General features: G+C 59.3%; 4 protein-coding genes across 7 annotated transcripts; 3 read left to right on the plus strand and 1 right to left on the minus strand.

Annotated features, from left to right (window-relative positions):
- The first annotated feature begins 638 nt into the window (after positions 1 to 638).
- RPL27 (ribosomal protein L27) lies at positions 639 to 2,935 on the plus strand. Its single transcript, XM_055789746.1, has 5 exons — positions 639 to 758; positions 851 to 933; positions 1,090 to 1,259; positions 1,892 to 2,002; positions 2,846 to 2,935. The coding sequence occupies exons 2-5, from the start codon at positions 853 to 855 to the stop codon at positions 2,892 to 2,894; spliced, it is 411 nt and encodes a 136-aa protein (XP_055645721.1). The 5' UTR covers positions 639 to 758; positions 851 to 852; the 3' UTR covers positions 2,895 to 2,935.
- Positions 2,936 to 3,496: 561 nt separating this feature from the next.
- Positions 3,497 to 6,712, plus strand: IFI35 (interferon induced protein 35). Of its 4 annotated transcripts, none has more exons than XM_055789733.1 (9): positions 3,497 to 3,647; positions 3,728 to 3,820; positions 4,085 to 4,240; positions 4,551 to 4,664; positions 4,967 to 5,111; positions 5,325 to 5,458; positions 5,664 to 5,853; positions 6,121 to 6,227; positions 6,397 to 6,712. In XM_055789733.1, the coding sequence occupies exons 1-9, from the start codon at positions 3,633 to 3,635 to the stop codon at positions 6,622 to 6,624; spliced, it is 1,182 nt and encodes a 393-aa protein (XP_055645708.1). In that variant the 5' UTR covers positions 3,497 to 3,632; the 3' UTR covers positions 6,625 to 6,712. The 4 variants fall into 4 exon arrangements, with proteins under 4 accessions (XP_055645708.1, XP_055645709.1, XP_005238905.2 ...); XM_055789734.1 differs by having other exon boundaries at positions 3,498 to 3,647; positions 6,413 to 6,712; XM_005238848.4 differs by having other exon boundaries at positions 3,498 to 3,647; positions 6,433 to 6,712.
- Positions 6,713 to 7,232: 520 nt separating this feature from the next.
- Positions 7,233 to 14,484, plus strand: LOC114012586 (uncharacterized). The gene is made up of 6 exons (XM_055790109.1): positions 7,233 to 7,446; positions 7,558 to 7,737; positions 8,715 to 8,818; positions 9,785 to 12,700; positions 13,063 to 13,271; positions 13,747 to 14,484. Exons 1-6 carry the CDS (start codon positions 7,233 to 7,235, stop codon positions 13,814 to 13,816), a joined length of 3,693 nt encoding a protein of 1,230 aa, XP_055646084.1. The 3' UTR covers positions 13,817 to 14,484.
- A 336-nt stretch (positions 14,485 to 14,820) lies between these two features.
- VAT1 (vesicle amine transport 1) lies at positions 14,821 to 24,000 on the minus strand. Its single transcript, XM_055789735.1, is given in 7 exon segments — positions 14,821 to 19,124; positions 20,191 to 20,432; positions 21,378 to 21,467; positions 21,557 to 21,727; positions 22,099 to 22,306; positions 23,592 to 23,772; positions 23,774 to 24,000. Coding segments are annotated over 7 exon segments (1,161 nt in total). The 5' UTR covers positions 23,941 to 24,000; the 3' UTR covers positions 14,821 to 19,022.
- Between the last annotated feature and the right edge of the window lie 3,771 nt (positions 24,001 to 27,771).

Raw genomic sequence — 27,771 nt, forward strand, 5'->3', positions numbered from 1 at the left:
ATCAGGGAGGGGTACTGGGGTGGGGGGATGCAGGGTTTGGGGGGGTGCTGGGATGGTGGGGGACACACTGGGATCAGGGCTGTAAGAACCGAGGGGGGGGGGAGGGGGGGTGGGGATACCGGCGTGGAGGGGTGGGTGGGTGGGGTGTTGGGATTGGGGGGGGCACCGGGGCTGTAAGAATCGGGGGGAGGGGGTGGGATTGGGGGGCACCGGGATGGGAGGCGATGACACTGGGATCAGGGCTGTAAGAATCGGGGAGGGGTACCGGGGTGGGGGATGCTGGGATTGGGGGGCACCGGGATGGGGGTGGGAACACTGGGATCAGGGCTGTAAGAATCGGGGGGGGGGGGCTGGGATTGGGGGGCACCGGGAGCACCCCAGGAGTGGGGCAGGAGGCGCCGGGATGGGGGGCGACATGGTGATCAGGGCGGTGAGAATTGGGGGGGGGGGGTACCGGGATGGGGGGACACCGAAATCAGGGCGGTGAGAAGCGGAGGCGGGGGTGGGGGGTGAGGCAGGGATTTGGGGGCACCGGGAACGGGAGGGGCCAGGAGCGGGGCCGAGGGCGCGGGGGGCGGACACCCGGTACTGCGGCCCGTTCGCCGGCACCGGCGGTGTGGCCCCGCGCATGCGCGCCCGGCTCGTCGCGGCGGAGCGGAAGTGACGGCGGTGACACGGGGTGAAAGGTCGGGGTGAAAGGTCGGGGTGAGGCGGCTGCGTCCTCTTCCGGCCTGGGCGCCATCGCCGCTGGATCCTCGGTGAGTGCGGGGCCGGTGAGGGATCCGCCGCCATCCGCGGGCCGGGGGCGGCCGGGGGCCGGGCTGTGACCGCGGCGTGCTGTGTCCCGCAGAGATGGGCAAGTTCATGAAGCCGGGGAAGGTGGTGCTGGTGCTGGCCGGCCGCTACTCGGGCCGCAAGGCCGTCATCGTGAAGGTGAGCGCGGGCGGGCCCGGCCGCTCCTGCCGGCGGTGCCGCGGGGTGGGCGAGGGCCCGGAGCGCTGCCGCGGGCTCTCTGGGGAGCGGCCGCCCCGGCGGGGCTGCTGGCGGGGCTCCGCGGTGCCATGGCCGCCTGCGGTCGCTGTGTTTCAGAACATCGATGATGGCACTTCGGACCGGCCGTACAGCCACGCCTTGGTGGCAGGCATCGACCGGTACCCGCGGAAGGTGACAGCTGCCATGGGCAAGAAGAAGATCGCAAAGAGGTCCAAGATCAAGTCCTTCGTCAAGGTTTACAACTACAACCACCTGATGCCGACCCGGTGAGTGGCCGCAGGAGTGCGGCTGGCAGGGCTGCGGCTGTTGCTGCCGGGGTTGGGGGAGTCTCGTCTCTTCAGCGGTCGTAGCTCTTGTGTGTTCTCTCTAGTGAACACTGGGAGTCACTAAGCATCGTAATTACGCGGTTGGAGGAACGTGGGGTGCACACCCTGCAAAAACAGACTTGGGGGGTGTGAGGCTGACAGGAAATATTAATGAACTACTGAAATAAGGCAGCTGGCTCTTATTTTAGCTACACTCACTTTGCTCTTGATCGTGGATGATCCTTTGAGGCAAGCACGAAGCTCTGGGGTGTTGGTAGAGCTGCTGCAAGCCAGTGACATTTCATCCCATCTCCTGGGAGCTCCTGCTGGTGCAGTTGGCCAGATGCAGCACAGTGGATAGAACTGTGTACAGTCTCTCGTGATGCATGTAGCTGTTTCCTTTATAGACTGCATTAAATGCCTTTGAATGCTTTTGGTTTGGTGATTTCCTGAGCTGAGAAGGCTTTAAGGACTGTAGTCCCCTACGCTGGCACTAGCGTCTGTGTTTGACAGCAGCTTTGGGCTGCTTACTTCATTTTCATCCCCCTGCCACATACCGCAACTGTTGTGAACCTGGCTGCTCTCCTGGCCAGGTATTCTGTCGATATTCCACTGGACAAGACGGTGGTCAACAAGGACGTGTTCAGGGACCCCGCTCTAAAACGCAAAGCGAGACGTGAAGCCAAGGTGAAATTTGAGGAAAGGTGAGTGGGAAGCTGGTCTCTTCAGCGGTGTCAGAGGACTCGGTTGCAGTTGTGCTGTAGCCTGGGTGAGTCCCGGGTTGGACGCTTCTGCCCCAAATTCCTCAGATATGTTTGTGGTTGAGGGCATTTCTCCTCACCTGCTGTGCGTGTTTATGCAGCCGTCTGTTCGGGGAGCGGTGGGTTGAGATGGGGAGCAGTTGACCAACAGCCGCAGAGGTGGGCTGATGTTTATGGCGATGCTGTGGCCTCCTGCTGGCACGAGCGGGGGCCTTTCAGGTGCCAGATGACGATCTCTTGGCATCACGCTGCCAGTTCATCCACTGCCTGTCACTGGGTTGAGTGGGACAGGGCAGTGGTGATGCTTTACCTAGAAGCGTTGGGGTTAACGGTCCTTCTGGTCAGTTTTCTGTTCAGAAGCTCCTTCAGCAGAAGAAGTGGTGCAGCCTCAGCGGGACGCAGGGTGTCTCATGGGCAGCCCGGGGCGCTGGCTGTTTCAGAGCACCCTGCCCGTGATCGTAGGCCGATCGCAGGCACCTCCCGGTGGCTGCCCTCTGCACAAGGTGTCTAGTGGGGCTCTTGGGCTGGGAGCCACTGTAGTGCAGGTGTCCTTCACAAGGTGGCTTCATCAGAGAATTTGGAAGCTGATGTTCACTTCCATCGGGAGTTCAAACCTGTAAAGCAGTTGTAGTGGCAGCCTGGGCTGAAGAGACCAGGTGAATTCCCTGTGGGCGAGCAGGGCACTGCATCCTGCCTGGCTGGGAAGTCAAGGACATCTAGGGTGTGGGGCTGGTGCTGTTGCCTGTTGGTACGGAGCATTCTCTAACCTATGTGTTCCTCTTCCAGATACAAGACAGGCAAGAATAAGTGGTTCTTCCAGAAGCTGCGATTCTAAAAGTGTAACAAGGTCGCATCAATAAATGTTTATTAAAATCCGTTTTGGTTTGTTGTATGGAAAAAACCTTCCTAGGCCTTTTTCTCTGTGGTGCGGGTGTTCTTCTTGGTGTGTCTGTAAGAGCTGGGAAGGCCGTCACCTTCCAGGGGGGCTGGGGTGGGACCAGGGGGGCTGGGGTGGGACGGTGGACGGCTGTGCGGCCAGACATCCCTGAGCTGCCCTCGCACGAGGGTGACTGAGGCTGCTCCTGCCCCTCCTGGGAATCTGCCATTCCCAAAATTGCGGTCATCCCTGCGAGAGGACTGGGGGGGGGATGGGGGGGGATGGGGGGGGAGAGGGCAGAGGGGTGGGAGAGGGAAGGGGGGGGAGGGCAGAGACGGGGGGTAGGTGCCTCGCTGAACGGCGGTGGCCTCCGGCGACCGTTACGTGTTCCGTTGCTCGGCGGGTTGTGTGGCGCAGGGGCCGGGGGAGGGTGGGCTCCGTGGGGATGCGGGGGGCGTTTCCCGGCGGGGGGGGGGGGCCGGGCTGCGGCGGGAAGCGGGCGGAGAAACGCGGGTTGGGGTCAGCACCGCCCGCGGGGGGCGGGCGGGGCCGGGCCGAGGAAACGAAAGTGAAAGCAACGGGCGGGAGGAGGTGCGGGGCGCACCGGGGTCCCACGGCACCAGGGTTCCCACCGGCCGGGCCGGGCTCCCCGGGGCTGAGCCAAGCCGCCGTCGTTCCGCCGCCAGCACCGCCGGGATGGATCCGGACGAGGTGAGGGGCTGAGCCCCGGGGGGCGGCGGGCCGGGGCGCGGGGCCGCTACAGCGCGGCTGAGGACCCCTCCTGCCTTTAGGACTTCATATACCTGATCGCCCCCGGGTGCGTGGGGAGAAGCTGCCTGGAGCTGACCCCCGAGCGAGTCCGACAGGAGATCGAGCGCTGCAAGGTGAGTCCCTGGGCGGAGGCTCGGGCCGGGATCGGGCCGGGGATCCCCACGGGGATCCAGCCAGCCTGGGCTGTGAGCTTGGCTTTCTGATTTTTTTCTCGGACTCTTGAGCTAGAAGTGGTGGCGAGGGGGTGTCCCATGGCTAAGAGAGCCCGCGCTGGGGTGCGGGGCTCCACGCTGGGCGCACCCACCTCCTTCCCAGGCTGAGACTGGAGAGCTGCTGAGGTGGTGGGACATCCGCAGGGTCTCACATGTCTCCCACAGGAACTTTGCAGCGCTCTGGAGCAAGAGCATGTGGACCTACAAATGGCCAAGGAAGGCGTAGAGAGAAGGACACAGGAGCTGAGGAAAGAAGGAGAACTTTGTAAAAATTTTGAGCAACAAATGTCTTTAAACAGAGATGAAGAGGGATCCCTCCAGGTTGGTGGTCGGAGGACTCGTCATGGGCTTGGGAAGGGGGTGGTGGGTGGTGGGATGCATCCCTCAGCTCGCTGTGCTGGGGCCACGTTGCTGTGGAGCCGGTGGAGGTCCCACAGGGTGTCACATCGGGGCCGTGCCGAAGGGCTCTCGTTGAACGTGAGGAGCCAGGGCAGGGCTGCAGGCAGGCAAGAGCAGAAAAAGAGTGGGTGGGCCCGTGTCCACAGACAGTGCTGTGCTTAAAATGGGGAGCGTGCTGCAGCCCCTCGCACCCCAGTGCTTCCCTTGCTGCCCCATCTTTCTTTCCTTCCAGGCGAGCATTTGTTTAGCAAAGGAGGAGCAGAACAGACTGATGCAGGAGAAGCAGGTGTTGCAAAAGAAACTGGAAGAAGTGAGGAAGAGAGTCCTCTGGGAGGATCTGGCGACGGTAACTGCGTGTGGGCGCTGGGGTCTGCTGGCAGGGGCGTGAGCCTGGCTGCAGAGGCTGCAGGCAGCCGGGCACTGACAGCTGGCACAGCTTCTGCTGGCAGGTGGCTCCTCTGCCGGGGCCAGCAGCTCCCGTCGGGGCTTTGGGACTCCAGGCACAGCCAGACCCTGGGAGAGACTTTGCCGAGGCTCCCCAGCTGTTTGTTTTGAGCCATGAGCTTGTTTCTAGTCTGTGGATGGGCAGGGACAGGCCCTGTGCAGGGTCCAGTCTCCCCTAGGTGCTGTCTGTGTACTTGAACCTAGATGCTGCCTGCCTTGCCAGAGAAGAAAATGGTGTTTAAGGGACTTGAGACAAACAAGGAGGACATGAACAAGCTGGTTCTCACCCCACTGATCCACTACCCTCTGCCGGGGGGCTCAGCTCTCATCACCTTTGAGAAGGCAGAGGGTAAGAGCGAGAGGAGCGCTGCCACAGCCAGGTGCCCTGGGCGATCAGCTTTGGCGCCTGCCCTGCACCTGCTCCCTGGGCCGGGGCTCAGAGCGCTGCCCCCCCTGCCAGCACTGTGCAGGGTTGTGCCCCCTCCCCAAAGCACCAGCTGCCCCCATGTCCTGTCCCATGGCGCGCTCGATCCCCTGTGCTGGGGGCTGTCCCTGCTTGCAGTGGCTCAGAGGATCATAGAGGCGAAGGAGCACATGGTGGAGCTGAGCTCTGGGGAGGAGCTGGAGGAGCTTGACCGGTGCAGGGTGCGAGTGCAGGCAGCGCCGGTGGATGTGCTGCTGCCGTCTGCCTTGGAGGTAGGTCCCCAGGGCCTGTGGCTCCCCATGCCACGCAGAGCTGCCCTGGGCATACACTGCCCTCGCTGTGCCCTGCTCCACCACTGCCCAGGCTTGGCTCTGCCAGGTCACTGGTACCCGACTGGCTCAGTGCGTTAGTGCCGCAGCTCTGCGCTGCTCCCCGAGCCCTGGGGCTGGCCCTGGCACCGACCTGTGCCACCTGCAGATCGGGCTGACTCGCAGCAGCAGGAGCATCCTCGTGTCTGACCTGCCCAGCCTGGGCATCCCTGAGGAGACGCTGCTGGACAAGCTGGAGCTCTTCTTCAGCAAGACGAAGAATGGCGGCGGTGAGGTGGAGAGCAGGGAGTTCCTGGACGACTCTGGCCAGGTGGTGCTGACCTTCGCGCGGGACGGAGGTGCGTGGGGCGTGCTGAGCTCAGGCTGCCGGGGGAGCAGCGTGTCCGGCTCTGGGGGAGCACAGGTCATCTGAGAGTAGATGGGGCTGTGTCTGTGGGGAACGGGGAAGGCAGTGAGGCCAGGCTGCCCTGTCTCCCCCGAGATTGTGGTGGTGCAGGTGAGCTGGGGCTGGGCAGTGCCAGCCTTGGTGTCCATGCTAGGGACGGAGCCTCCCCTGGAGCTCCGCAGGGGCCTGTGCGGCTCAGGGCTTTCCTCTCCACCTGCAGTAGCGGAGCCACTAATTGCAAGAGGACATATGCAGGTGCTTATTGGGAGGAGAGAGTACAAGCTTAAAATATCACCGTGCATGAGTGGAGACATCACCAACCTGCAGGTAACAGCAGGAACCCCGGTGCCAAGCAGCACCTGGCAGCCCAGGGCACGGCAGCACTGGTGGGGGGTCTTGAAGACCCACTGCCCGCACTGCCACCAGCCCGAGGCGCGGCTCCTGCGGGCAGCCCCGAGGGGTCCCTTCCCCGTGGCCCTCCTGCTGCCCCGTGCAGCACAGGGCTGTTGCAGCTCAGCCTGGCTCTGCCCAGCTCCAGCCGTCCCGCTGCCCCAGGACCGTCCTGCTCTCGAGCATCCCAGACGTGCTGGGTGAGGAGCTCATGAGGGACAGCCTGGAGATCCACTTCCAGAAGTCCAGCCGCGGCGGGGGAGAGGTGGATGCCCTCGCCTACGTGCCGGCGGGACAACAGGCGGTGGCCGTTTTCACGGAAGATGCGGGCTGACCCTGGCCAGCGCCCCCAGCCCCACGCAGCAGAGCCCTGCCTGGCTGCCAGCCCCTGGGCACCACAGGGATTAAAGCATCTGCAGGGAGCAGTGTGTCTGTCCTGCTGGGGACAGGGACGGGGAGGAGGAAAGGGACAAGGACAGGGATGGGGGGACAAGGACAGGGATGGGGATGTGGACAGGGCTGGAGATGAGGACGGTGCTGGGGATGGGGACAGGGATGAGGGTGGGGACAGGGACAAGGATGAGGCCGGGGATGAGGGTGGGGACAGGGCCAGGGATAGGGATGAGGATGAGGATGGGGACAGGAATGAGGACAGGGACGGGGATAAGGATGAGGACAGGGATAGGTTTGAGGATGAGGATGGGGACGACAGGGATAGGTTTGAGGATGAGGATGGGGACGGGAATGAGGACAGGGACAGGGATGAGGATGGGGCTGGGGATGAGGATGGGGATGGGGACAGGGCCAGCGATAGGGAGGAGGATGGGGCTGGGGACGAGGACGGGGATGGGGACAGGGCCAGGGATAGGGAGGAGGATGGGGCTGGGGACGAGGACGGGGATGGGGACGGGGACGAGGCTGAGGATGGGGCCAGGACCGGGGATGAGGATGAGGATCGGGCTGAGGCCGAGGACAGGGCTGGCGATGAGGCCGGGGCCGGGGCCAAAGCCGGCGCCGGGGCCCTGCGTGCAAGAGCCGGGGGCCAGGCTGGGCCCTTCTCGGGCCCTGTGTGCACCGGGGGCGGTGCCGGCCGAGGCGGGGCGGCCCCGCTTTCGCTTTCGTTTCCCGGCGGCGGCGGCGGGGCCGGAGCTGGGCCGCAAGTAGCGCGGCCGGGCCGGGGCCGGGGGGGGGCGGGTGAGGGCCCGGCGCGGCGAGGGGACGCAGCCCCGCGGGGCGGGGGGCGCTGCTGCCGGGGCTCCGGGCGCAGCATGGCGGGCCGCACGGTGCGGGTGGGGGGGGCTCCCCGCCGACCTGCCCCCCGACCGGGTGGCCGACAAGCTGACCATCCACTTCCTGCGCTCCCGCAACGGCGGCGGGGAGATCGCCGATGTCCAGGTGCTGCCCGGCCCCCGGGCCTGCGCCCTCATCACCTTCGAGGCCCTGGAAGGTGAGGGCCGGGGGGCCCGCAGCGCCGGGCCCAGCCCGGGGGCTCTGCCCGGGGACCCGCCTGGGGGCTCTGCCCAGGGCTCTGCCCAGGGCTCTGCCCGGGGACCCGCCTGGGGGCTCTGCCTGGGAGCTCTGCCCGGGGCTCTGCCCGGGGACCCGCCTGGGGGCTCTGCCTGGGAGCTCTGCCCGGGGGCCCTGCCCGTGGGCCCTTCCCCGGGTCTGTGCCCGTCGGCTCTGCCCGGGGACCCAGCCTGTGGGCTCTGCCCAGGCCCTGCCCGGGGGCCCTTTCCCAGGTCAGTGCCCATGGGCTCTGCTTGGGGTCCATGCCCCAGGGGCCCAGCCTGTGGGCCCTGACCGGGGACCCTGCCCGTGGGCTCTGCCCATGGCTCTGCCCGTGGGCCCTGTCAGGGGCTCTGACTGGGGGCTCTGCCCAGGCCCTGCCCGGGGGCCCTTTCCCGGGTCTGTGCCCGTGGGCTCTGCTTGGGGTCCATGCCCAGGGACCCGCCTGGGGCTCTGCCTGTGGGCCCTGTCCGGGGACCCTGCCCATGGGCCCTTCCTGGGGCTCTGCCCGTGGGCTCTACCTGGGGACCCAGCCCGTGGGCCCTTCCTGGGGCTCTGCCTGGGTCCCTGCCCATGGCTCTGCCCGTGGGCCCTGTGTGTGAGCCCTGCTCTGGGCCCTTCCCCGGGTCAGTGCCCATGGGCTCTGCCTGGGCTCCATGCCGGGGGCCCAGCCTGTGGGCCCGGCCCATGGGTCTGCCCTGCCCGGGGCTCTGCCCAGACTCTGTGCCCGTGGGCCCGGCCTGTACACCCTGATCACGGGCTCTGCCCGCAGGTCCGACCGTGGGCCCTGCCGGGAGCTCTGCCCGCTCCCCAGCAGCCGGCCCCATCCTCCCCCACATCCCCAGGGCAGAGATGGAGCTGCTGCTCCTCCTCGCAGGGGCTGGGCTGATGCGGCTCCTGGTGGCTTTTCCCACCCAGTGGCCCAGAGGATCCTGAAGGCGAAGAATCACGTCTTGTCGATCGGAGGGAAGAAATACCCGCTGGAAGTGACGGCACACATCGTGGAGCTGAGCCCCGACGAGGTAGCGAGGACAGACGGCTCCTGCCAGCGCAGTCGTGACAGCCCCAGCTGGCTCCCAGGCAGCTCTGTGCCTGGCAGACACGCTTGGGAGCAAAGACCTCACTCTGTCCTTTAATCTTAATTAGACTTAAAGCAAATCCATTTTTATTCATATTCAAATTTTTTTCTGTGCTAATAACACAGGGACAGCCAGGCAGACTGTGCAGTCAGTTGATTGGTATTTGTGCCTGTCAAAGCAAGGAAGAATAGGCTGGAGGGATGCGGCACTTTTCCCCAGCCCATCTGGTGACACACGAGGGATCCTGTTAATGCCTCTGCCGTGTCATTAGCTGGACACCGTGTCATTAGCTGGACACGCACAGTGTATTTTTCCTCTCTCCTTCTCAGGAGAGCTTAGGAGACAGACATGCTAGTATCTAGGAGGCACTGGAGAGTTTTTGCCTCTTCCTCCAGTTTCAAGAAAGTATGGCAGTAGCCACGTCTCATGTTTTCATGTCTCAGCACTGAATACAAGGGCATGGGAGCTAGCCTGGCATCGCAGACCTTCCTGCAAGCCTGTGGTGCCAGGCTGCTCGAAGGTCTGCAGCTGAAGCTCTGGGAGAGCAAGAGGGCAGCTACATTTCAGGTGCAGAATGGATGGTGGATTTTTTTGGGGTTGGGCTGTTTGCAGAGCCTGTGGAAGCGGGGAATCTCTGTGCAATTTGCCCCCTGCATTTCTTGTTTGCAGAAAGCTTTTGGCTATGCATACAAAGTCCCAAGAGTGGCTTTGGCTGGCTGAGTCTTTGAGTCCTGCCCATGTTATGCTCCCATCTCATTGGAAAGCAGGATGCTGAGAGAGAGAAGTGGCAGATCGTGTCATCCCTTCTGTCATAATAATGCAGGGGCGGTGGCAAGTGTCAGGTGCATTTGCCTCCCCCTTTGTCTTGGAGGCTCCTTACTTTTTCAGTCCTTTGCTATCTACTTGCAGATCTTCATACGCACTTGCATGGTAGTTGACTATGGCAAGCTCCCTGCTGGCAAAACCCTCCTGAGGAACCTGCATAAAGGCTACAGCAATGTGCAGTTCAACTTCGACTCCAAGAACACACACTGCATAATCAAGGGACCATTCACTGAGCTGCAGGCCTTCAGCAGAGAGCTGCTGGGCAGCCTGAACCTCAAGAGCCAAGCTGCTGGAGAGATCTTCCAGCCAGGTTCCAGCCATGTGGCCAAAGAGACCAGAATTCATGATCACCAACAAGTGCCTGACTCCACTGAGTCACCACAAGACACAGCAAAGCTGCTGAACTGGGACCGGGTGTGTAAAAAGGCAGCTAAAGTCCCGTCGACTCGGGGCCCAGTGGATGGGGAGTCTGTGGAACAGATGGAGGACTTTTCCCTAGTGATGGACTTGGACATTTACTTGTACATGCAGAGGTTCTGTGCTGCCGAGTACCAAGGTGTGCTGTGCCAGCACCATGTGGATGTGGTGGATGTTAGCAGCGATGGCATCACCATACTGTACCTCCAACCATCTGCAGGTGTGCCTGGGGACATGGACGCCTTGCGACAGGCCCGCCTGGCCCTGCAGCAGCTTTACCAGCAGCTGGAGGTGAGCTTGCGCAAGGAGAAGATCGCCAAGGGAGGACTGGATATGGACAGCCAAGCGCTCAGGGCTCTGACACTTGAGCTGCAGAAACTGTATCCCCAGTTGCTCTGCCATGAGGATGAGAAGCAGCTTTATCTTATTGGAAACCTCGTTGATGTGTCCCAGGCCAAGCAGTACCTTCAGGATTTCAGCACCAGAAGAGGTGCCCACGCACACACGGTCGGCATGCTCAGCAGCTCCCAGCCCTCACACCCAGCAACCTCCCGCGCCACAGAGGCTGCACCCCACAAACCCAAAGTGCCTGTGGACACTTCAGCCTCAAGGCTCAGCCCAGGCAGGCTGGAGCTGAAAGGTGAGCTTAAGCTGGCTGCCAACTTCAGCACTCGGAGAGCTGACAGGTCCCAGGCCAGCCAGGGCCTGGGATTAAATCAGGACTCTCCACCAGTGGGACAGGCACAGTTTTCTGCAAAACACTTATCAGACGTGGATACTGTAAGTCCAAGTGACCCAACAGCTCTGACCCGGCAGTACCAGCCTCATGCCTCTACAACAGGTGTGGTTTTGGGGTCAGCAGCAGAGTCTCAGCAGAAGGACCCCAAAGAATATGACCATCTGAAAGGAGGTGCCAGGCTTACGAGACACAAGGCTGCGTCTCCCTTTGCGGGTAAAGAAAACAGCACTTCGCCGTATCCTGGGGACTCCAAAGGCTCTGGTCCCATCAAGCTCCACCTGTTCACTAGCGCACCTAGTACCTTTGACACGACAAGGACCTCTTCTGCTTTAGACTCTAAACCCTCTGAATCCAGGCCTCTTCTGCGACGTTCCAACAGCTTCTCTCTGCCAAGGTCAAAGGAGAGCGACAAGCTCCAAGACACTGGCAGGGCAGGCAGTGGAGGCCATAGGGTGAGTGAAGAAATGAGTCTGGACTCTCTGCAGTGGTCATACCTGAAAGACGTTTGCCACGCTGCTATTGATGAGCTGTGCAGGGATGGAGGCGTGCAGATCTCAGAGCACCGTACCGGGGACTGCACTGTGCTGACGCTACAGGCGGTGGAGAGGAGCAAGCTCTTCCAGGCTAAATGGAAGGTGGAGGCCCTCGTACAGAAGTGTCCTGACCTTGTGTGTCAGAGTATGAGCTACTCGGAGCTCGCTGTAGATGGTCCAGATGATGATGCCCTGAGTGAACTGTGTAGCCTCTTGCAAGGAAACTCCCTCCAGGTTGGACTCAGCAAAGACAAGCACCAGCTCTATCTTGCCTGCCCCAAGGAGATGCTGCCAGGAGTGACTGAGGCCTTCCACGTGTTTTCTTCCAGGAGGCTCCGTGCCCTGAAGTCTTCATCCTTGTCTCCAGGACCAGAGAGTACAGGGCACTCTAGTGTCATCCAGCCGAGCAGAAGCCAGGACGTGGTGCTGGGTGCAGCCCTTCCCAGCAGTCTGGAGTCCCTACAAATGGGCCTGCAGCACCTGAACATCAGCAACAAAGCAGACCACGCAGATGTGCTCAAGGCTTTCCAGCTGCCAGAGGCTAAGGAAAAGAGGTCCCCCAGTCCCTGGAGGTTCCAGCAGGCACTGGGGCAGGAGGAGGCCAATGACCATGTTGATTCTGGGGCTGCGCAAGGAGGAAGCAGCCTTCTGAGTGCCAGTGCCGTGGATAAGCCAAGTCCTGCTGGTCTGAGGGAGTCCCAGGAACAGCTGAAGACAAAATTGTCTGGGGGGGAGCCTGATGTTGCACGGCTAAAGCAGGTTTTGCCAGACAGATTCCAGTTTGCCAGAGACAAGATCAGAGGAGGTCACAATGAAGCGATGGGACAGGCGCGTCCGCTGGTTCCTGTGGCAGATGGTGCTCCTCACTCCCTGCCCACCTGGCTGTACAGGGCTACGGCTGCTGAGCCCCCCGAGGCTGCAGCCGAACCGTCACCTGCAGCAGAGCCCAGGGGCCAGGAAAGGGCCCCGCTCCCAACGGGCAGCAGCAGTGTGCAGGAGGAGCCTGACCTCTCATCACAGCAGACAAGAGGTCCCAGCCCTGGACAGGAAAGCAGCAAGACCCCTCTGGGCCAGTGTGATGCTTGCCAGGGCTCAGGTGTGACCTGCCAGGCCCCCTGCGGTCACGCCTTGTGCAGGACATGTTTTGCAGTGGACAGTACGCAACCAGCTTGTTGCAGCTCCTCCTCGGTTGCCCCAAGCTGCAAGATCACGGGGACATTCAGGATCTCCTCCCTGTCTCAGAGTCTGCCTGGCTATTATCGAGACCTAACGCTCCAGGTTGCCTACAACATCCCTGATGGCGTGCAAGGGGTAGGTACCCACTGCGGGGGCTTCTCCGTCCTGCTGCAGGACGTGCAATGGGTTCTGTCAGCATTGCTGGGCATGCAGGGAGTGTGTGCGTGTGTGTGTGTGTGTGTGTCAGGGGGGAGGACAGCTAGAGCTCCATGCCCCACATACCGAAGCAGCAGAGGTATGGACCTGTGGAAGGCAAAAAGCTCCACACGAGGCCTGGGAGCAGCTTGCTGCTTTTGAAGAGTGTGTAAGCTCTGGTTTTAGTTCAAAGTGAGAGGCCACAGTTGTCTGTGTATTTTCAGGCTTGCCAGAATCTCAGAAGCCGGCTCCGAGGCACAGCACTCAGGTTGTTGTTTAAAATGCTTGCTTCCTCTTCTAAGGTTGGTGACCCCCGCCCAGGACAGCCTTACAAAGGGGGCACTTTCTGTGCCTTCCTGCCTGACAATAGGGAAGGACAGAAGACAGCAATGCTGCTAAAGAAGGCATTTGAGCATGGGTTGACATTCCAGATCAAGTCCTGCAACGGAGAGGAAAGAGTGACATGGGGCCTTATTCCACACAAAACCTCCTGGGGTGGAGGCAAAGCCAGGTATGGCCCAGCTCATCCTAAGCTTCTAGGTGTATTTTTATTATTTTTTTTTAGCAATTGGAGGAGGAGAACCATGGACTCCAGCTCAACACATCCTGGCATGGGTGGCTCTTCCAGGCTCCTGCAATGGCAGAGTTGGTGCCTCCCTTTTTGCTTTGGCTCACAGGGCAGCTGTGGTGTGGCAGACCAGACTTGGCACCCTCCAGCTGGAGCTGAAAGCCCTTGTCCATCCCACACCCAGTTCCCCATGGACAAGAATTCTGGGCCCTGTTCACTTACAGCTTTCCTGGCTTTTCCCGTGACGGTGCTCTACAGCTGGCTCTGGGTGCAAGCTGGGCCTGCAGGCAGCTCCCAGGGAGCAGGACTTCCACCCTCAGTCCCTGTTGAAGGGCTGAGGCAAAAAGAAACTGCTTCTCCCCTCAGTGGTTCTAGCACCATCAGCAGGATTTACACTACTTCCCTCTCTGCCCCACAGGAACGGCTATCCAGACACCCAGTATCTCCGTGAGGTTTGTGCAGTACTGAAGAAACTGGGCATTGCGTAAGGCTCCCTGCCTGAGTGACCACGGCCCGTGCCTTTGCTTCACTTTCCAGCTGACAAAACTGCAGCTTAGCACAGATAGCTCAGGAAAAAGCAAGTGTTTGGCCAAGGAGCTCCTGTGTCATCAGAGACAGACAGAAATCTGCACGTCAGTGACAGCAGCACCTCCATCCCTGGCCCCTGGCAAGCCCCTGCATGGATGGGAGCTTCCCTGAAACTCCAGCTCCTCCTGGATGCGGGTCCTCCCTAGCCAGCTGATCATGCAGCTTGTGTCAACACCAGCTCCAGGCCAAGCCCTGGCGTGGCTTTCAGCAGCAGAACCCAAACCTGGGCAGGAGCCTGCGTGTAGTCCAGCAGCCCCATCTTCTGGAAGTCTCTTCCACCTCCAGCCACTACAGGCAGGCTCCAGCTCAGCCCCCCCCTCCCCGGAGACTGTGCCAGAGCTGAGCTGTGATTAATTTCAGCTGTTGGCTCAGCCATTTGAGTCCTGGAGCAGACAGCCCCAAGCTACAGCCCCTCCCCAGCACCTGCTCTGGGGCCAGCAGGCACCCTGATGCTCTCCTGGGGGAGCACGAACAGCTTTCAGTGCCCAGGACAGCTGCCTCCCCTGAGAATATACAGGCAGGGACAGTCTCTAAGTGGAGAAATGCAAATAAACAAGATTTATTCCCACATTTGTAGTAGTGGTTATTCACGCCTTGTCTTTACCATCACCTCAGGCACCCATTTCAATCTCCACGGCTCTCAGTGACAGACACAGAGTAAACAGCAGAGGCCAGCTAAGGGCTTTGCTCTCCTGAACAGGGCATTAGAAGACCAGTGCAACACTTGAGGCAGCAATTAACAGTTGTCCTTGAAAGCAGAGGCATCTTCTCACCCTGGGAGGGGTACAATTTGTAAACTGAGTGTGTCTACCCACTGATTGCCTTGGAGAAGTGATAAAAGTGCCCCAGAGGCTGAGCTAGGGGCAGAGGGTTCATTCCAAGAGGAGACTGAGCAGCACACTGCTGAGGGTTTTGTTATGCTTTTAATTAACATTTGAAACACATAAGGCATATGGTAACATTAGACAGAGGAGCATCACACAGTATAGTCATGTAAACAGCATTGGCACACTTGCTTTCTGTCCGACTTGGTTACACGCACAAAGCAGAATATATTTTTTTTTAAAACAAAGATTTTCCATGTGTCTGTAGGATGAGTATCACTCATATCACATATCTGCAAATCAACACGACTCAGACAGCACAGACCAGACCATATGTTGCAAGAGGCTCAGAGTCTAATGCATTTCACATCACGCTCATGTACTACTTGCCACTCACACCACACTTTGCCATCACCAGGGCTTAGCACACTAGAGACTTCATTAGGCAACAAGAGTGGTTTTTACACCTATGATAGCAGCTGTAGGTACACCAGGATCCTGCACAAAGTAAAGCCCGAGGCCCACGATGCTTCTTTCTTCTCCCTGGTCAATCAATTCTAGTTTAATACAGGTGTCCAAAATGAAATGTACAGCTAAAACTCCTTCCCCCCTCTCAAAGTACTTGGCAGAGGTCGCACTCCTCCGCACACGCTCCGCTCCTTCCCCTTCCGCAGTTAGCGTGCAACACGAGTGAGTTTGAGAGAAACCAAAGAGTCAAAACATGACAAAAAGCTGCCTGGTGATAGCAAAGGAGTTGCATTTTGCCCAAGACCAGTGGTACCAGTCTGGGAAGAGGTAACAACTGCAGTAATGACACAGGAATGGCACTGGCACAGGCATCCCTGTGCTGAGCAGCCCCTGGACAGCGCGCCCCCAGGGCTGAGGTCGCCTCTGCTCATGAGCTCCTCATGCTTTCCACTTGGACTCCTCACAGCATAAACTTTGAGCCAGACAATCCATAAAACAAACATTAAATTGCACTTCTGATAGGTGGAATGGCACATGCAATTTAAGAGCAGGAACCTTCTATTTCCTCAATAGCACAACTTTGCCCTAAACAGTTGAGCAACATCGACTGGAATGATTTTCATCCTAGGTTTTTTGTTTTTTGCTTTGGTCCTTGGTATACAAACCTGCTGGTTAACTTTTTAAGACACTTGAAGTTGTTTTACATAGGTTCTATACTTATTGGCCCATAAAATGCTTGTCCATAAAAAAAAAAAAAGTAAAAACAACAAAAAAAACCAAAAAAACAACAACCACAACCACCTAGAGCAGAGCCTTGAGGCAGTGGAGAGCAAAGTTACACTGAATCTTAGTCTTTCTGTAGAAAACATTGTTTCTGCCAAGGGACAAAAACAAACAGTGCTAAACTCTGACAGATAGTAACTGCTTTGCACTCTTGCCCTGATAAGGGCTTCTGGGACTTGTAGGCAGAAGATGTGCAAGCAGCTACCCACAAAGACTTGGGAGCTGGGATTGTTTCCAGAGAGCCGGGATTGTTTCCAGAGAGCCAAGGCCAGGGTGGCAGATAAAGCCTCAGTCGAGGACCAGCTGGAGCCAAGCAGCCACCCCGGGGGGAGACAAGGGCTCTACAACAGCTCTTCTGGAGCGGGGAGCACAGAACCGCCAGGCTGGCCCTGGAAAGGCTGCAATACACGGAAAGGGAGTGTCTTATTCACAGTAAATCAGACTACACCAGCAGCGTTCACAAAACAGAGCCAGCGAGAGTTGTCAAGAGGTTTTTGGCAATATTTCAAAAGGCCAGAATGGAAAAGGCTCCAGTGACTTCCTAGTCCTTACAGGCATGTAGAAGAAGGCACTGAGATACTGTTTTCTGTGGCACACCGCAAGGCAGCACGTCAGGGGTATCCCATGGGAAGCTCCAAGACTCCCGCTTTCCTCCTTCAGGCTGCAAGAGCCTCGCTACGCTGCCTGACCACGGCCAACCAAGTAAGGCACTGAGCACGCACTTAGCCGAGACTAAAGCAAGGAAAAGGGTGTTACCGTGAAACACCGTTAGATCGTTTTCCCCTTTGCAAGTGTGCGGTGGTGTGCTGTTTGAGCACGCTGCTCTTTCATCAGGGTCAAGTTCAGTTTCTCGGAGGAACAGGTTCAGGCTTCCCATTTCAGCAATTTTGACAGTCCTGTTGTGGAGACCTGGCATAGCAGCACTAGACAGTCCGATTTAATCTGAATTAGAATGACAGGGCAGATCGAATGGAGAAGCGGCAAGATTTTGGATTCAGAAAGGTTAAAAGTTGTGCTTACGAGTTTCATCAGACCCCGTTTATGAAGTTTGCCTATCAAGTGCGAGAGATGGACTGACAAGGATCTGTGATGGGGCTCCAGCCTTCCTCTGAGGTCGTAGGGAACGGGGTTGTTTTAATACTTAAAAGTGAGCCAGGGCAAGTCCCTGAGAGGCTGCGCCTACGCGTCTTTGAAGAACTAGGGACTGAACCCAAGCACCTGAAATCCAAGCTAGGAGCCCCGCTGGGGGACAGGGCTGGCTGAGGCAGCAGCCCCACTCCTCAGCCGCACAGAACCCCCAGCCCTGCGCGCAGCCTGCCTGCCCTCGAGCCCTGCAGGGGCTTCACACGCGGGGCCCTTTGCCCAGCGAGCATCCCTCCTCCTTGGGGCATGGTTACGCAGGGCTCCTGGCAGCAGGGATTTGCTCCTGGAGCCCGAGCTCTCCCTCGATGGGCAGCTCTCCTTGGCACCCCCAGGTTTACACCTTTTCAAATCCAAAATGAAGCCTAAAATCCCGCAGCACCTCCAATCCATGACAAAGCCTCAAAGCAAGCACAAACGGCACCACAGTCACTCAGGCCTGAAAACACGTCTGGCAGGAAAGGGGGGCACTCGCCGGGATGTTCAGTGCTCACAGAACTAGGCTTGGCTCTCTGCACAGCCACGTTTCCAGATGCATGGAAGAAAGGAAAGAAAAAGGAGGAGGAAACAGAGTGCTGGTCTGGGAGGAGCACCCCAGCAGCTCCTAAACCCTCAGTGCTGAATGAGAGCCCCAAATTTGCAGTTTCAGGGGAAGAAAAAGTCAAGCCCTACTGCAGCACCGAGCCCCGAGGTGGGAGCTGGTCTGAGCGCGTATCGAATGAGCTAGCTAGAGAATGAAAAGCACAGTCTACACTGCTCAAGGCGCCCAAGCCAAGAGGCTCGACGCACGCTTTACTGAGCGGCGTGCACAGAGCGAGCCAGCCCAGGCTCCCACGACCAGTTCTTACACGTTGATTCCCAAATTGCAACGCCTCCCCAGCACACAGGGCACAGCACAAAGCAAGCGTTAACAGGGGGCTTAGTTTGTTCCCATCTTGCTTAAGTCCGACTCAACACTGCAGCCCTTGGAAATACAAACACGAGGGTGAAGTTTAGCCTTAACAATACCAACTTGGAGCCCAACATTAATAAAGCACAGAGCCAACATCAATTGTTCCAGTCACTTGAGACACAGTCGAGTCCTTATGGTCTCTAAAAATCAAGACACGGTTTAGATCTCCCCTATACAGTTTGGAATCGGAAAATGGACAAGATCAAGTTACCCAAATGAAACTTTTTCTTCCGTATTCAGACACGGCCCAGCCTGTCGGGTTTCTTGCCGACTGCAAAGAAGAGTGACTGCAAATTAAGTGCAATATGCCATAGACTCCAGAGTGCCAGGATGGTTATTTACAAGGCAAAGACCTGTTACGCTCTGACTGGTGCTGGAGGCCTACAAAAGCAGAGGGGAAAGTGCGTGGTTAGTGTAAACAGATGAGTAGCTCGTGCTAGAATTAAACTGGGCCAGCCAGGCTTTGCCTCTGGCTGTTGAGGAAACGTGCCAAGTTTGGCCCATTCTCCTGCTGAACGAGCTTCCCCAAGGTGACAGCGCAAATGCTTCAGCAGGGCTCGGCTTCTGTGGAGACACTCAGCAGTTGCTACAGTACGTGGCACACCTTGACTTTTAACAACCGCACAACCTGTCACTGTCACCGGCAGCTGCTGGAAGCGCCAGTTGCACTGCCAGAGAAAACGAAGGTTAGTTTGGAAATTCAGCAAAGAACCAAGGGATTAGAAAAGTATAGAAAATAAGCAGGCTTCAGGACAGAGCTAGGGCAGGAGGCCGGTCTGGCAAAGGGTCAGTCACAACGAGAGCATGCAAACCTCATCTGAGCTTTAAGCACAATGTTCTTGTTCTAGTGAATATGGAAGCTACTGATCTGTCCATTTCCAGGTCCCAAAGAGATCAGGGAGTTAAACCATGAATTCACAATCTGCACACGTCTTCTCCTTAGTTCTCTTCTTTTTTGGATTCTTCCTTGGGTGCTTCAGGAACCAGGATGACTTTTCCAACATTCTTCTTCTCTTGCATCTGCCTCATGGCATCTGCCACCTGGAAGCGACAGGAATCTCGTGAGACCCAGGCCCACCATGCAGTGCAGTCGTGCCCTCCCTGGGCCCCTTGGGCCACCCAGACTAGCCCGAGGGCCACCCTGGGGGCAGCTTTCCCAGCAGCCGAGCAAGCGCGAAGCACCCAGATGCCTCTGCACAGATGCATTTTGGACAGAGCTGGGCAGCTACCCCAGCCTGCCCATAGGAAACTGTCCTCAAGAATTCACACAGCCCACTGGTAACACACGCAAGGATGTTCTGCTACACAAATTGCGGAAGAGTGAAGTGTGAGTCACCACAGCTTCCATCCCAAACAGAGGGGAGCATCGCAGAAACCCAGCCAACAGCCAGAAAGACAGTGCTCCTACCATCTACACAAACACAGAACAACACATGCACGGTGGTTTTATCATTATTAAGTAAAACAGCACCTAGACCAGGCCTGGAATCAAATTTTTCTTGATTCTAATTCTCAGGTACTAACACCAACTGATCGCTACCAAGTCCTTTGCTCCCTTGCACTAAGTCCTATCCCAGCAAAGGATTTCCAAGGGAAGAACCTGACTCTGCCTGGACGCATCAATGCAACAACACTGAGCACAGCAGAGCTGCTGAAGAACCTGCCGCTCTCTCCAAACATCCTCATTCTGCTTCACCGCCTGGACTCTTTTTCACTCATGGGAGGGCAGCAGCAGTCTTACCAGCTGTCTGCATAATTACAGGGTGCAGACTCAGGGCAGTCTCCAGTCTAATGCATAACCCAGCCCCTTCACAGACGGCTGCTGCCCACGGAGCACAGCTGAGCACCTGCCCTATTCCACAGGGACACTGTCTGGCATTGCCCAGCTCTGCGCACTGGAGCAGAAGAGCCCAGCCACTTTGCTCCTCCTTAATATCTTAAAAAGAAAAAAAGGCACTGAATGTCTGAGAACAGATGGTTATTAAACATTTGCAACAGTTCAGCCCCCATGAATAAGGGGCTCACACTGAACCAGAGCTCACTGTGCAGAAAACAATCACCCAGTAATTTCTGAGTGCTGCCATCCTATACGTTAGCTCAGACTCACCTGATCAAAGGGCCATACAGAGTCTATTTTGGGCTTGATTTTGCCTTGGCCGTACAGGAAAAGCAGCTTGGCTACAACGATGCCAATCAGCTCAAATTCTTCATCCATATATCCAAGGTGGTAGCCACACACAGCCTTGTTATGGTGTAGGAGCTGCAAGGCACTGATGCTGAACTGGTTCCACCAGGTTTTAGCCATAGCCATGAAGTTCTTCTTCTGCCCAGTGAGCAGGTTTGCCATCCCTAAAAAAAGGCAAGCCACAGAGGAGCTGGGATCAACACGAGAAGCAGCGGGCATCCCGCGTAACAGCTCAGAGAATACGCGGGGCAACAGCCGCTCACACAGACAGAGGTGAAAACTGGATCACACCAGGATCTGCCCAGTCAACCTTCAGTGGAAACAGGTACCTGCCTCAGCCTCGAGAGACAGAATTTGGTTTATGGGCACCCACAATACAGAACAACTCTTCTCTTAGGTGGGCAGCAGCAGCACAGCTAGATTGGAGTGGTGGCAGAGGCAAGAGAGGGTTACAAGTCACATCCAGCCAGGCTGGCAGGACAGCACTCCTCTTCTCTACAGCCACGCTTCTCCAGGGAGCCACGCGCTGCAGTGGCTGGGACAACAGAAGCAGCACACTGGTGCAAGTGTCTGGAATCTCACTGGGGGTTGTGTGAGGGCTTTGTCTACAGGACAAAAATCACAGTGTCTCAGGGCCGGGGAATGGAGAGATAAGTATTCAGTAGCCTCAAACCTCATCACCCACACATCCTCTAGAAGAAAAGCAAGGCTCTATTAGTGCTGTGCATTAAGTCAGCCTGGACAAAGCAGCTGTGCCAGCGTTCCTCCACAGGGACATTCCAGCTTCCCCTGCAGGCACCAGCTCATATTCAAGGAGAGATCTTGGCATGGGAGGGAAGACCCTTGGAGCCCGTGACCAGGAGAGCTTTCAGGACAAGGCACAAATCTCACTCCCCTCAGTGCATCACCCAGGCGAAGCATCCTAAAGACCTTCACGAGGTAACAGAACTACAACACGCACAGCAGTCAGCAGCGGCGATGCTCCCTCATGGCTGCGCATCCAGGCACGGAGCGGTGTGGAGCATTCCCACGCGGATCCAAGCCCTCCCTGACATCACAGGGTCCCTCCCACGCAGGAGCCGGGGTGTGGGCACGCTGCTCACACTTACCGTAAGTGATGAGTTTGCCCATCGGCTTCAGCAGGTTAAATGCTTTGGACGTATCGGATCCTCCCAGGGGGTCCAGGACAATGTCAACACCTAGAGGGAATTGAAAGTAACTAGAAGTTTCTTTGCACTTGAAAGAAATGCAGGACAGTTGTAGAAGTCCCTCCACCACCACATGGTACCTTTGGGAGAGATTTTCCGGACCTCCTCTGCATAATCCATCGTTCTGTAGTCAATGGGGTGAGCGACTCCGCTCTCCTTGAGCAAATCGTGCTTGGAGGCAGATGCTGTGCCAAAAATGGTGACATTTTCTACTGTCTTGCACAGCTGGATGGCAGCAGTTCCCACACCACCTGAAAATCAGCAGCGAGAAAGACTTAGAAGCAAACAGCCCGAGCAGTCAGAAAAGCTTTTGGATAGGTAAATTATCCCTGCTCGTACTGACTGGACAGTGCTGGGAGGCTACGGGATAACGGCTTTGCCTGGGGCGGGCTGATGCCTGCGACACGCTGGGGCAGGCTGACCCCGGCTGCTGAGAAATAGGTTCAGCATTTGCCAGGGTGAGCGTGCTGCCTGCATCTCCGGCAGGCGATGCTCTGGCAGTCCAGCCCCGTGCCGATCACCGCCTCACCCGTGCCACCCCCGTGCCTCACCCCTTCACACCCGATGTGAAGCTGCACATCGAGGTCAAGAGGCTCAGCACAGGCTGGCAAGAACCGTTTACCTGCAGCCATGTGGATGAGGACGCTCTGGTTGGGTCTCAGGTTTCCAAAGTCAAACAGGATCATGTAGGCGGTGATGTAGTTTACAAGAAAAGCGGCCGCTTCCTCGAAGCTCATCCCCTCAGGTATCAGGAATGTCTGCCTGGCTGGCACGTTCACAATTTCTTGCCAGAGCCCTGACCTTGCCAGGACCATTACCTTATCACCAACCTAAAATCAAACAGAGGACAAGGTGCGTCTCCAGAGGCCAGAGCCAGGTCCACGCCTGCTGTTCTCCATGCAGAGGTCTGCAGGGACCGCAGCACCCCAGCCCTGGATGGGAGCCCGCAGCTGCGCTCTGCTCGCACCACAGCACCTCTCGCCCAGCCCTGGGCGCACGCCGGATGGGACCGCAGGCACCCCAGGCTCTGGCTTGCACCCACCGTGCTGCCTGACTGCCAGCTGCCCGAACCAGGGGACCCCCAGCAAGGGAAAGAGGGGAGGGGGCTGTGTCCTGCCCTCCCTGCCCAAGCTGGGAGCAGGAGTCTGAACGCTGTGAAATATTCCTGTTGCAGGAGGCCTGGGGCAGGGCCTAACAGGATCAGCTCTGGAAAAAGCACAGCCAACCTTAGGAAAACCCCTCAGGGCTAAGCCTCAGGCATCCCCCAAAATCTGCTCTTATCCCAGTGGACAAGAAACATCTGGCTGTGCAAGGGGAAGCAGCCGGCACCAAGAGGCACCAAGGCAGCGGCAGAACCGCTCCTCAGAACGGCTCCCGGCCTCTGGGTTTGGCTTTTACACGTGAATAAACCACGAGGTTTTCCTGGATGGGAGGGAATCATCTCGGACACGCTGGGGGGGGGGGGGGGGGGGCGTTTTTTCAGCCACTTCGTCTTGCTACTTGTGCACCCCAGATGATCCTACAGCACCGTGATTGCCACGGCCCCACCGACGGGCTGGGAAGAGGCAGAGCCAGCTTCTCTGTCCCCCGAGTGCCCTGCCAGGGGGGGCCGCAGCTCCAGCCCCCCCCAGCCCCAGCCCCCCCATCCGCTGCCCGCCCACGCCCCCCCCCACCCCCCACCCCCCCCCGTGCTGCTGCCGTTCAAGGACGGTCACGAACGCGCTGGAACCAGCACGGCCCCGCCGCAGCCGCCACCCCACCGGCGTCCGCCACCACCAAGGCATCTGTGCCCGTGCAAACACCTGGCAGCCCCCGGGGGACGCGCCGCCCCCCCCGGCCCCAGCCCCCGCGGCCCCCCGGGGGGGCGATGTTGCAGCCGCCGGGACCGGGCCGGGCCCCTTTGTCCGGGGCTTTGTGTGCGGCCGGGTCACGGCAACCGCCGCCCGGCCGCCCCGACGGGGAGCCCCGGCCCCAGCTCGCCGCCGCCTCCCGGGGCTGCGGGCACCGGGCGCCCCCGCGGGGCTCGGAGCCGCACCGGGGCCGCACCGGCGGGGCGGGGCCACCGCAGTGCGGCGGGGGCCGGGCCGGGCGGAACCGGGCCGGGCCACCCCTCACCTTTCGGTCGCGGACGCCGTCGCCGAGGGCGCGGACGGTGCCGGCGCACTCCATGCCGGGGCAGACGGGCGGCGGCGGCAGCCGGTCGTAGAGCCCCTGCCGCGCCATCAGGTCGGCGAAGTTGAGGCCGCAGGCGCGGACCCGCACCGAGACCTCGCCGGGCTGCGGGGCCCCCGCCGCGCCGCGCCTGCACCTTCACCTTCTCGTAGCCGCCGAAGCCCGTCAGCACCAGCGCCCGGTGCTCCGCCGGCTCCCCGCCGCCCGCCGGCGGGTCGGGGCCGGGGGCCTGCTCGGGGCCGGGGGCCTGCTCGGGGGCGGCGGCGGCGGCCGGGGCCGGCTCGGCGGACATGGCGGAGCGGAGCGGCGGGAGCGGCTGCGGGCGCGGGGCGGCGGCGGGTGGGGAAAAGCCGGGGCGCGGCTGGGGGCGGGGCGCGGGCGGGGCGGGGCGGGCACCGGGGCGGGCACCGGGCTGCCTCCCGCTCCCCCGGCCTTGGGCCCGCTGCCGGTGTGCCTCCCGCTCCCGGTGTGCCTCTCGCTCCGCGGGCCCTAGGCCTGCTCCCGGTGTGCCTCCCGCTCCCGGGCCGCCCCCCGCTCCCGCCCCGACGGCGGGCGCCCCTCCGCAGCCCGGTGCCCCGGGGGAAGCCTAGCCCCGCTCCCTCCCCGCGGCCCCGCTTCCCCCGGCAGGTCTGGAGCCGCTGCCAGGGGAGACGGGAGCGGGGGGGATTTGCCCGACCCCCTCCCCGGGGCACCGGCGCCGCTGCCGGGGAGCGAGAGGTGCCCCGGCTCTGCGGGATGCGCCGCCCTCGGCTTCCTGCCCGCAGCATCTCCCCCCCCCCCCCAGCCCTCACAACCTGCTTTTTCTTTCTTTTTTCTCTCCCCCCCCGCCCCCCCCCCCCAATGATTCATTTCAAGCAAACAAACTGCTCGCATCTTTTCTGGAGACACATGCGAAATGGCTGTTTTGCTGGAGTGTCATCTGGCTGAGCTACTCCTGCAATTTATTGTAACTGATGTCACTTGCAGGGAGGTTTAATAAACATCTCGCCGCTCCCAGCCCTGAAATGGCTGCGTGTGGTGGAGATGAGGCACAGACTGGCTCACAGACAAGAGGGAGGAGTAGAGCCCTAGTCCGGTAACTCAAGACACATCAATAAGGCAGGGTGCGCTGATAAATCGATGGATCCAGCCTCTTTTCCCGCTCGTGAAGCAGCTGCCAGCAGACAGCTCGCCATTAATTCACTGCACAGGTCTGTGTCCAGCTCCTGTGTGTCACGCTCACCATGGCGGCTGCTGATGCACCGTGGTTTCGTGTCAGATCCACGCTCCGCTGCTCGGCGAACGCACCCTCCTCCCTAATAACCTGCAGCCATCGCAGGGTGACTGCTCGAGCACACAGCTCAACGAGCCCCTGAAACAGAAAAGCATCCGCCCCCCCAAAGCAAGCAAAGACCACCTGGAGGATGATCCGAACATGTACTGGGCAAGTTTCTGTGTCATCCCAGTGCTCCGGTGCCTAGCCAAGCTGGGCACGGTGCCTGCTTTGGGCAGGGCTCCCGACAGCGTTTCATGGAAGTCTCTGGCCAGCCAGCGGATTAGTGAAGCTCAGCCTGTCCAGGGGCTTTGTTTGCCACAGCAGTCCCGCTCGTTAGGCAAATGCAGCCTGCCGAGCCAGGCCAGCGGGAGTTTTACATGAATGTGGCCTTGTCCGGCAGGGCTGGCCGGGAGCTGGGCGAGCTGGGCGAGCTGGGCGAGCTGTGCGGCTCAGGAAGCCGAGCACAAAGGCAGGAAAGCGGCCAGGAGGGCAGAGACCTCGAGCAGGCAGTGCAACATCAGCACCTGCAGCATGACATGTTTATGGCTGTGGTAGGAACAAGGAGGAGGCTCATGTCCCGTTGCACGACAGGACGGCAGTCCGGCTGGGACAGTTGCTTTACACCTTGGTTTGCTGTTGCTGAGCTCTGAGAAATACAGATGTGCCTTCCTGACATCTGGGCATCTCCCACACCCACAATTAGTCAGAAGCAGTCAAAGCACAATCCTCTGTCTCCTACTGCCCTTCTGAGGAGCTTTCTAGCATTTGCCCTTTCAGTGATTTATTTTCACAGTTGTCAGGGCTCTTGTGGGGGATGAAACGTGCTGGCCAGGAGGGATGGAACATGCTGGCCAGGAGGGATGGAACATGCTGGCCAGGAGGGGTGAAACGTGCTGACCAGGAGGGATGGAACATGCTGGCCAGGAGGGATGGAACATACTGGCCAGGAGGGACGGAACATACTGGCCAGGAGGGAGCCCCGGTAGGCACCGGAGGTAAGGGGATGGCTCCCAACAGCTCAGGGGGTGGTAGACGAAGGCAGCGGGTTTGGGGAGCCAGGCTCCTCTCCTGCCAGGCTGCTCCAGCTGCCTGCAGCTCCAAAGCGGATCAGCCCGGGGTAGTTCTGTGTGGTGCCACCCTTGGGTGGGCTGTTCCTGCTGCCTGTGTCTCTCCTGTGCTTCCGAGTCAGTCTTTCCTGATCAGCTCAGCTCAGTAACGTTTTCCCTGTAAATCTCACTCTACCCAGTTAGTTCAGTTTTTGCTCTGCCGTGGTGGCTTTTCCACTGGTGCAGGTTTCAGAGGGGCAGCTCGGGCAGGTCGGTAAGGGTGAAGTGCTGCTGTTTGTGGGGGGTGGGGAGGTGCCCGTGCCCGTGCCCGGTCTGCAGCTGCACACTCAGCTGGCAGCTCTGCAGACCCCGGCACAGCACGGTGACCGGGTGCCGCTCACCACCCATGGGACACCGGTGCGGGCTGGCAAGGGGAAGCACTAGCCAGAGAAAACACGTTTCCCCAGTGGAACTGGTGCTCACTCCTCCAGCCCTTTTTTGGCAAGCTCTCCGACCGTGGGCTTTCGCGGCACAGAAGCACGCAGCCAAGGTGCTGGGACCTTCTGAACGGCATTGACTTGTGATTTACAGCCAGAGGTAGGCACAGGTCCCCGAGGAAAGCATCCCCATTATCTCTCTCCCAGAGTCTCAGCTTCCCTGCTTGTTTGCAGCCCCCCCGGTGCTCCCCCCGAAGCCTCTGGCAGGGGTGAGGAGGACGTGCTGGCAGCAGGAGAAGTGCCAGCCGCCCTGCCCGGCTCTTTGTTCCACCTCCCTTTATTTTCGCACAGGGCTCTCACAGTCCCTTTCCTCTGCTCTCAAGGACACAGGAACAATGAACATGCCGGAGATAAGAAAGCCTGGCAGCCGTTCGCCAGTCAGCAGTCAGCTGCCTGTGGGAGCTCAACCTTGGCCCCTGGGCTCCCTCAGGATGGAGCCCAGGGGGGCCAGGCCCCCAAAATCCTTCCCTCAGCCAGCGAGGCTGCCCGAGACCCTGCTCAGGACCACCTGCTGTGGGGCATCCCCACACCTGGCGGCAGGTGAGCACGCAGAGCTGAGCTGTCCCTGTCCCACTCAGACCCTGACCTTGTGCCACCATCTCCCTTCTGCTCTGCTGGTGCTGCCCCTGCTCCCCAAGACCACCCACTCCCAGGCCACCCCCAGCTGCAGAGCGGCGTAGGGCGCTGGCTGTGGAAGGGGCTGTGGGGCTGTTGCAGACCCCACGGGGGGCTGCAGCCTACAGTGATGTTTTCAGGGCTGTGTATTTTGGCATCCTGGATCTACAGCAAGTGTTGACCTCAATCCGTCTCTCTCTCAAGAGAAAGATTGCTCCTGCCTCTGTTCTGCCTTTTCCTCACCTGTGTCTGCAGAGTGTTGGGATGCACACAGAGGTAGACGCAGACGAGATCTCCCAGCTGCATCACGTGTACCAGGAACGCTGGTGCCTCCTGGATGACACCGTGCCTGTATCACAGTAAATTACATTTAGATTTGACAGGTAGAGCAGCGGGTGGAAGAGATCTGACACAACCCTTCAGACGTACCTGCCACTCACAGCCACAGTTCCCTGCGCTGCTGTTTTGATCACAGAGACAATGGAGGCAATTGTCAAGTGGTACCTGATGCTCAGTGAACATCAGTTCACTCCTCACGGTGACAGCAGACTGAAGAAATCCTCCCAGCACGGAGCATCATTCCTACAAAGAACACTGCCTTAGCTGGGCTGAGGCTGCTCCGGCGTCTTCCCCTGCACAAACCCAAACAGCAGAGCCAGAGGAAGGGCAGCACAAGCACGCAGCAATGGCTGGAGTGAGCCCAGTTTCCA

This window comes from Falco peregrinus, chromosome 18 (assembly GCF_023634155.1).
Source record: "Falco peregrinus isolate bFalPer1 chromosome 18, bFalPer1.pri, whole genome shotgun sequence".
NCBI classification, from domain to species: Eukaryota; Metazoa; Chordata; class Aves; order Falconiformes; family Falconidae; genus Falco; species Falco peregrinus.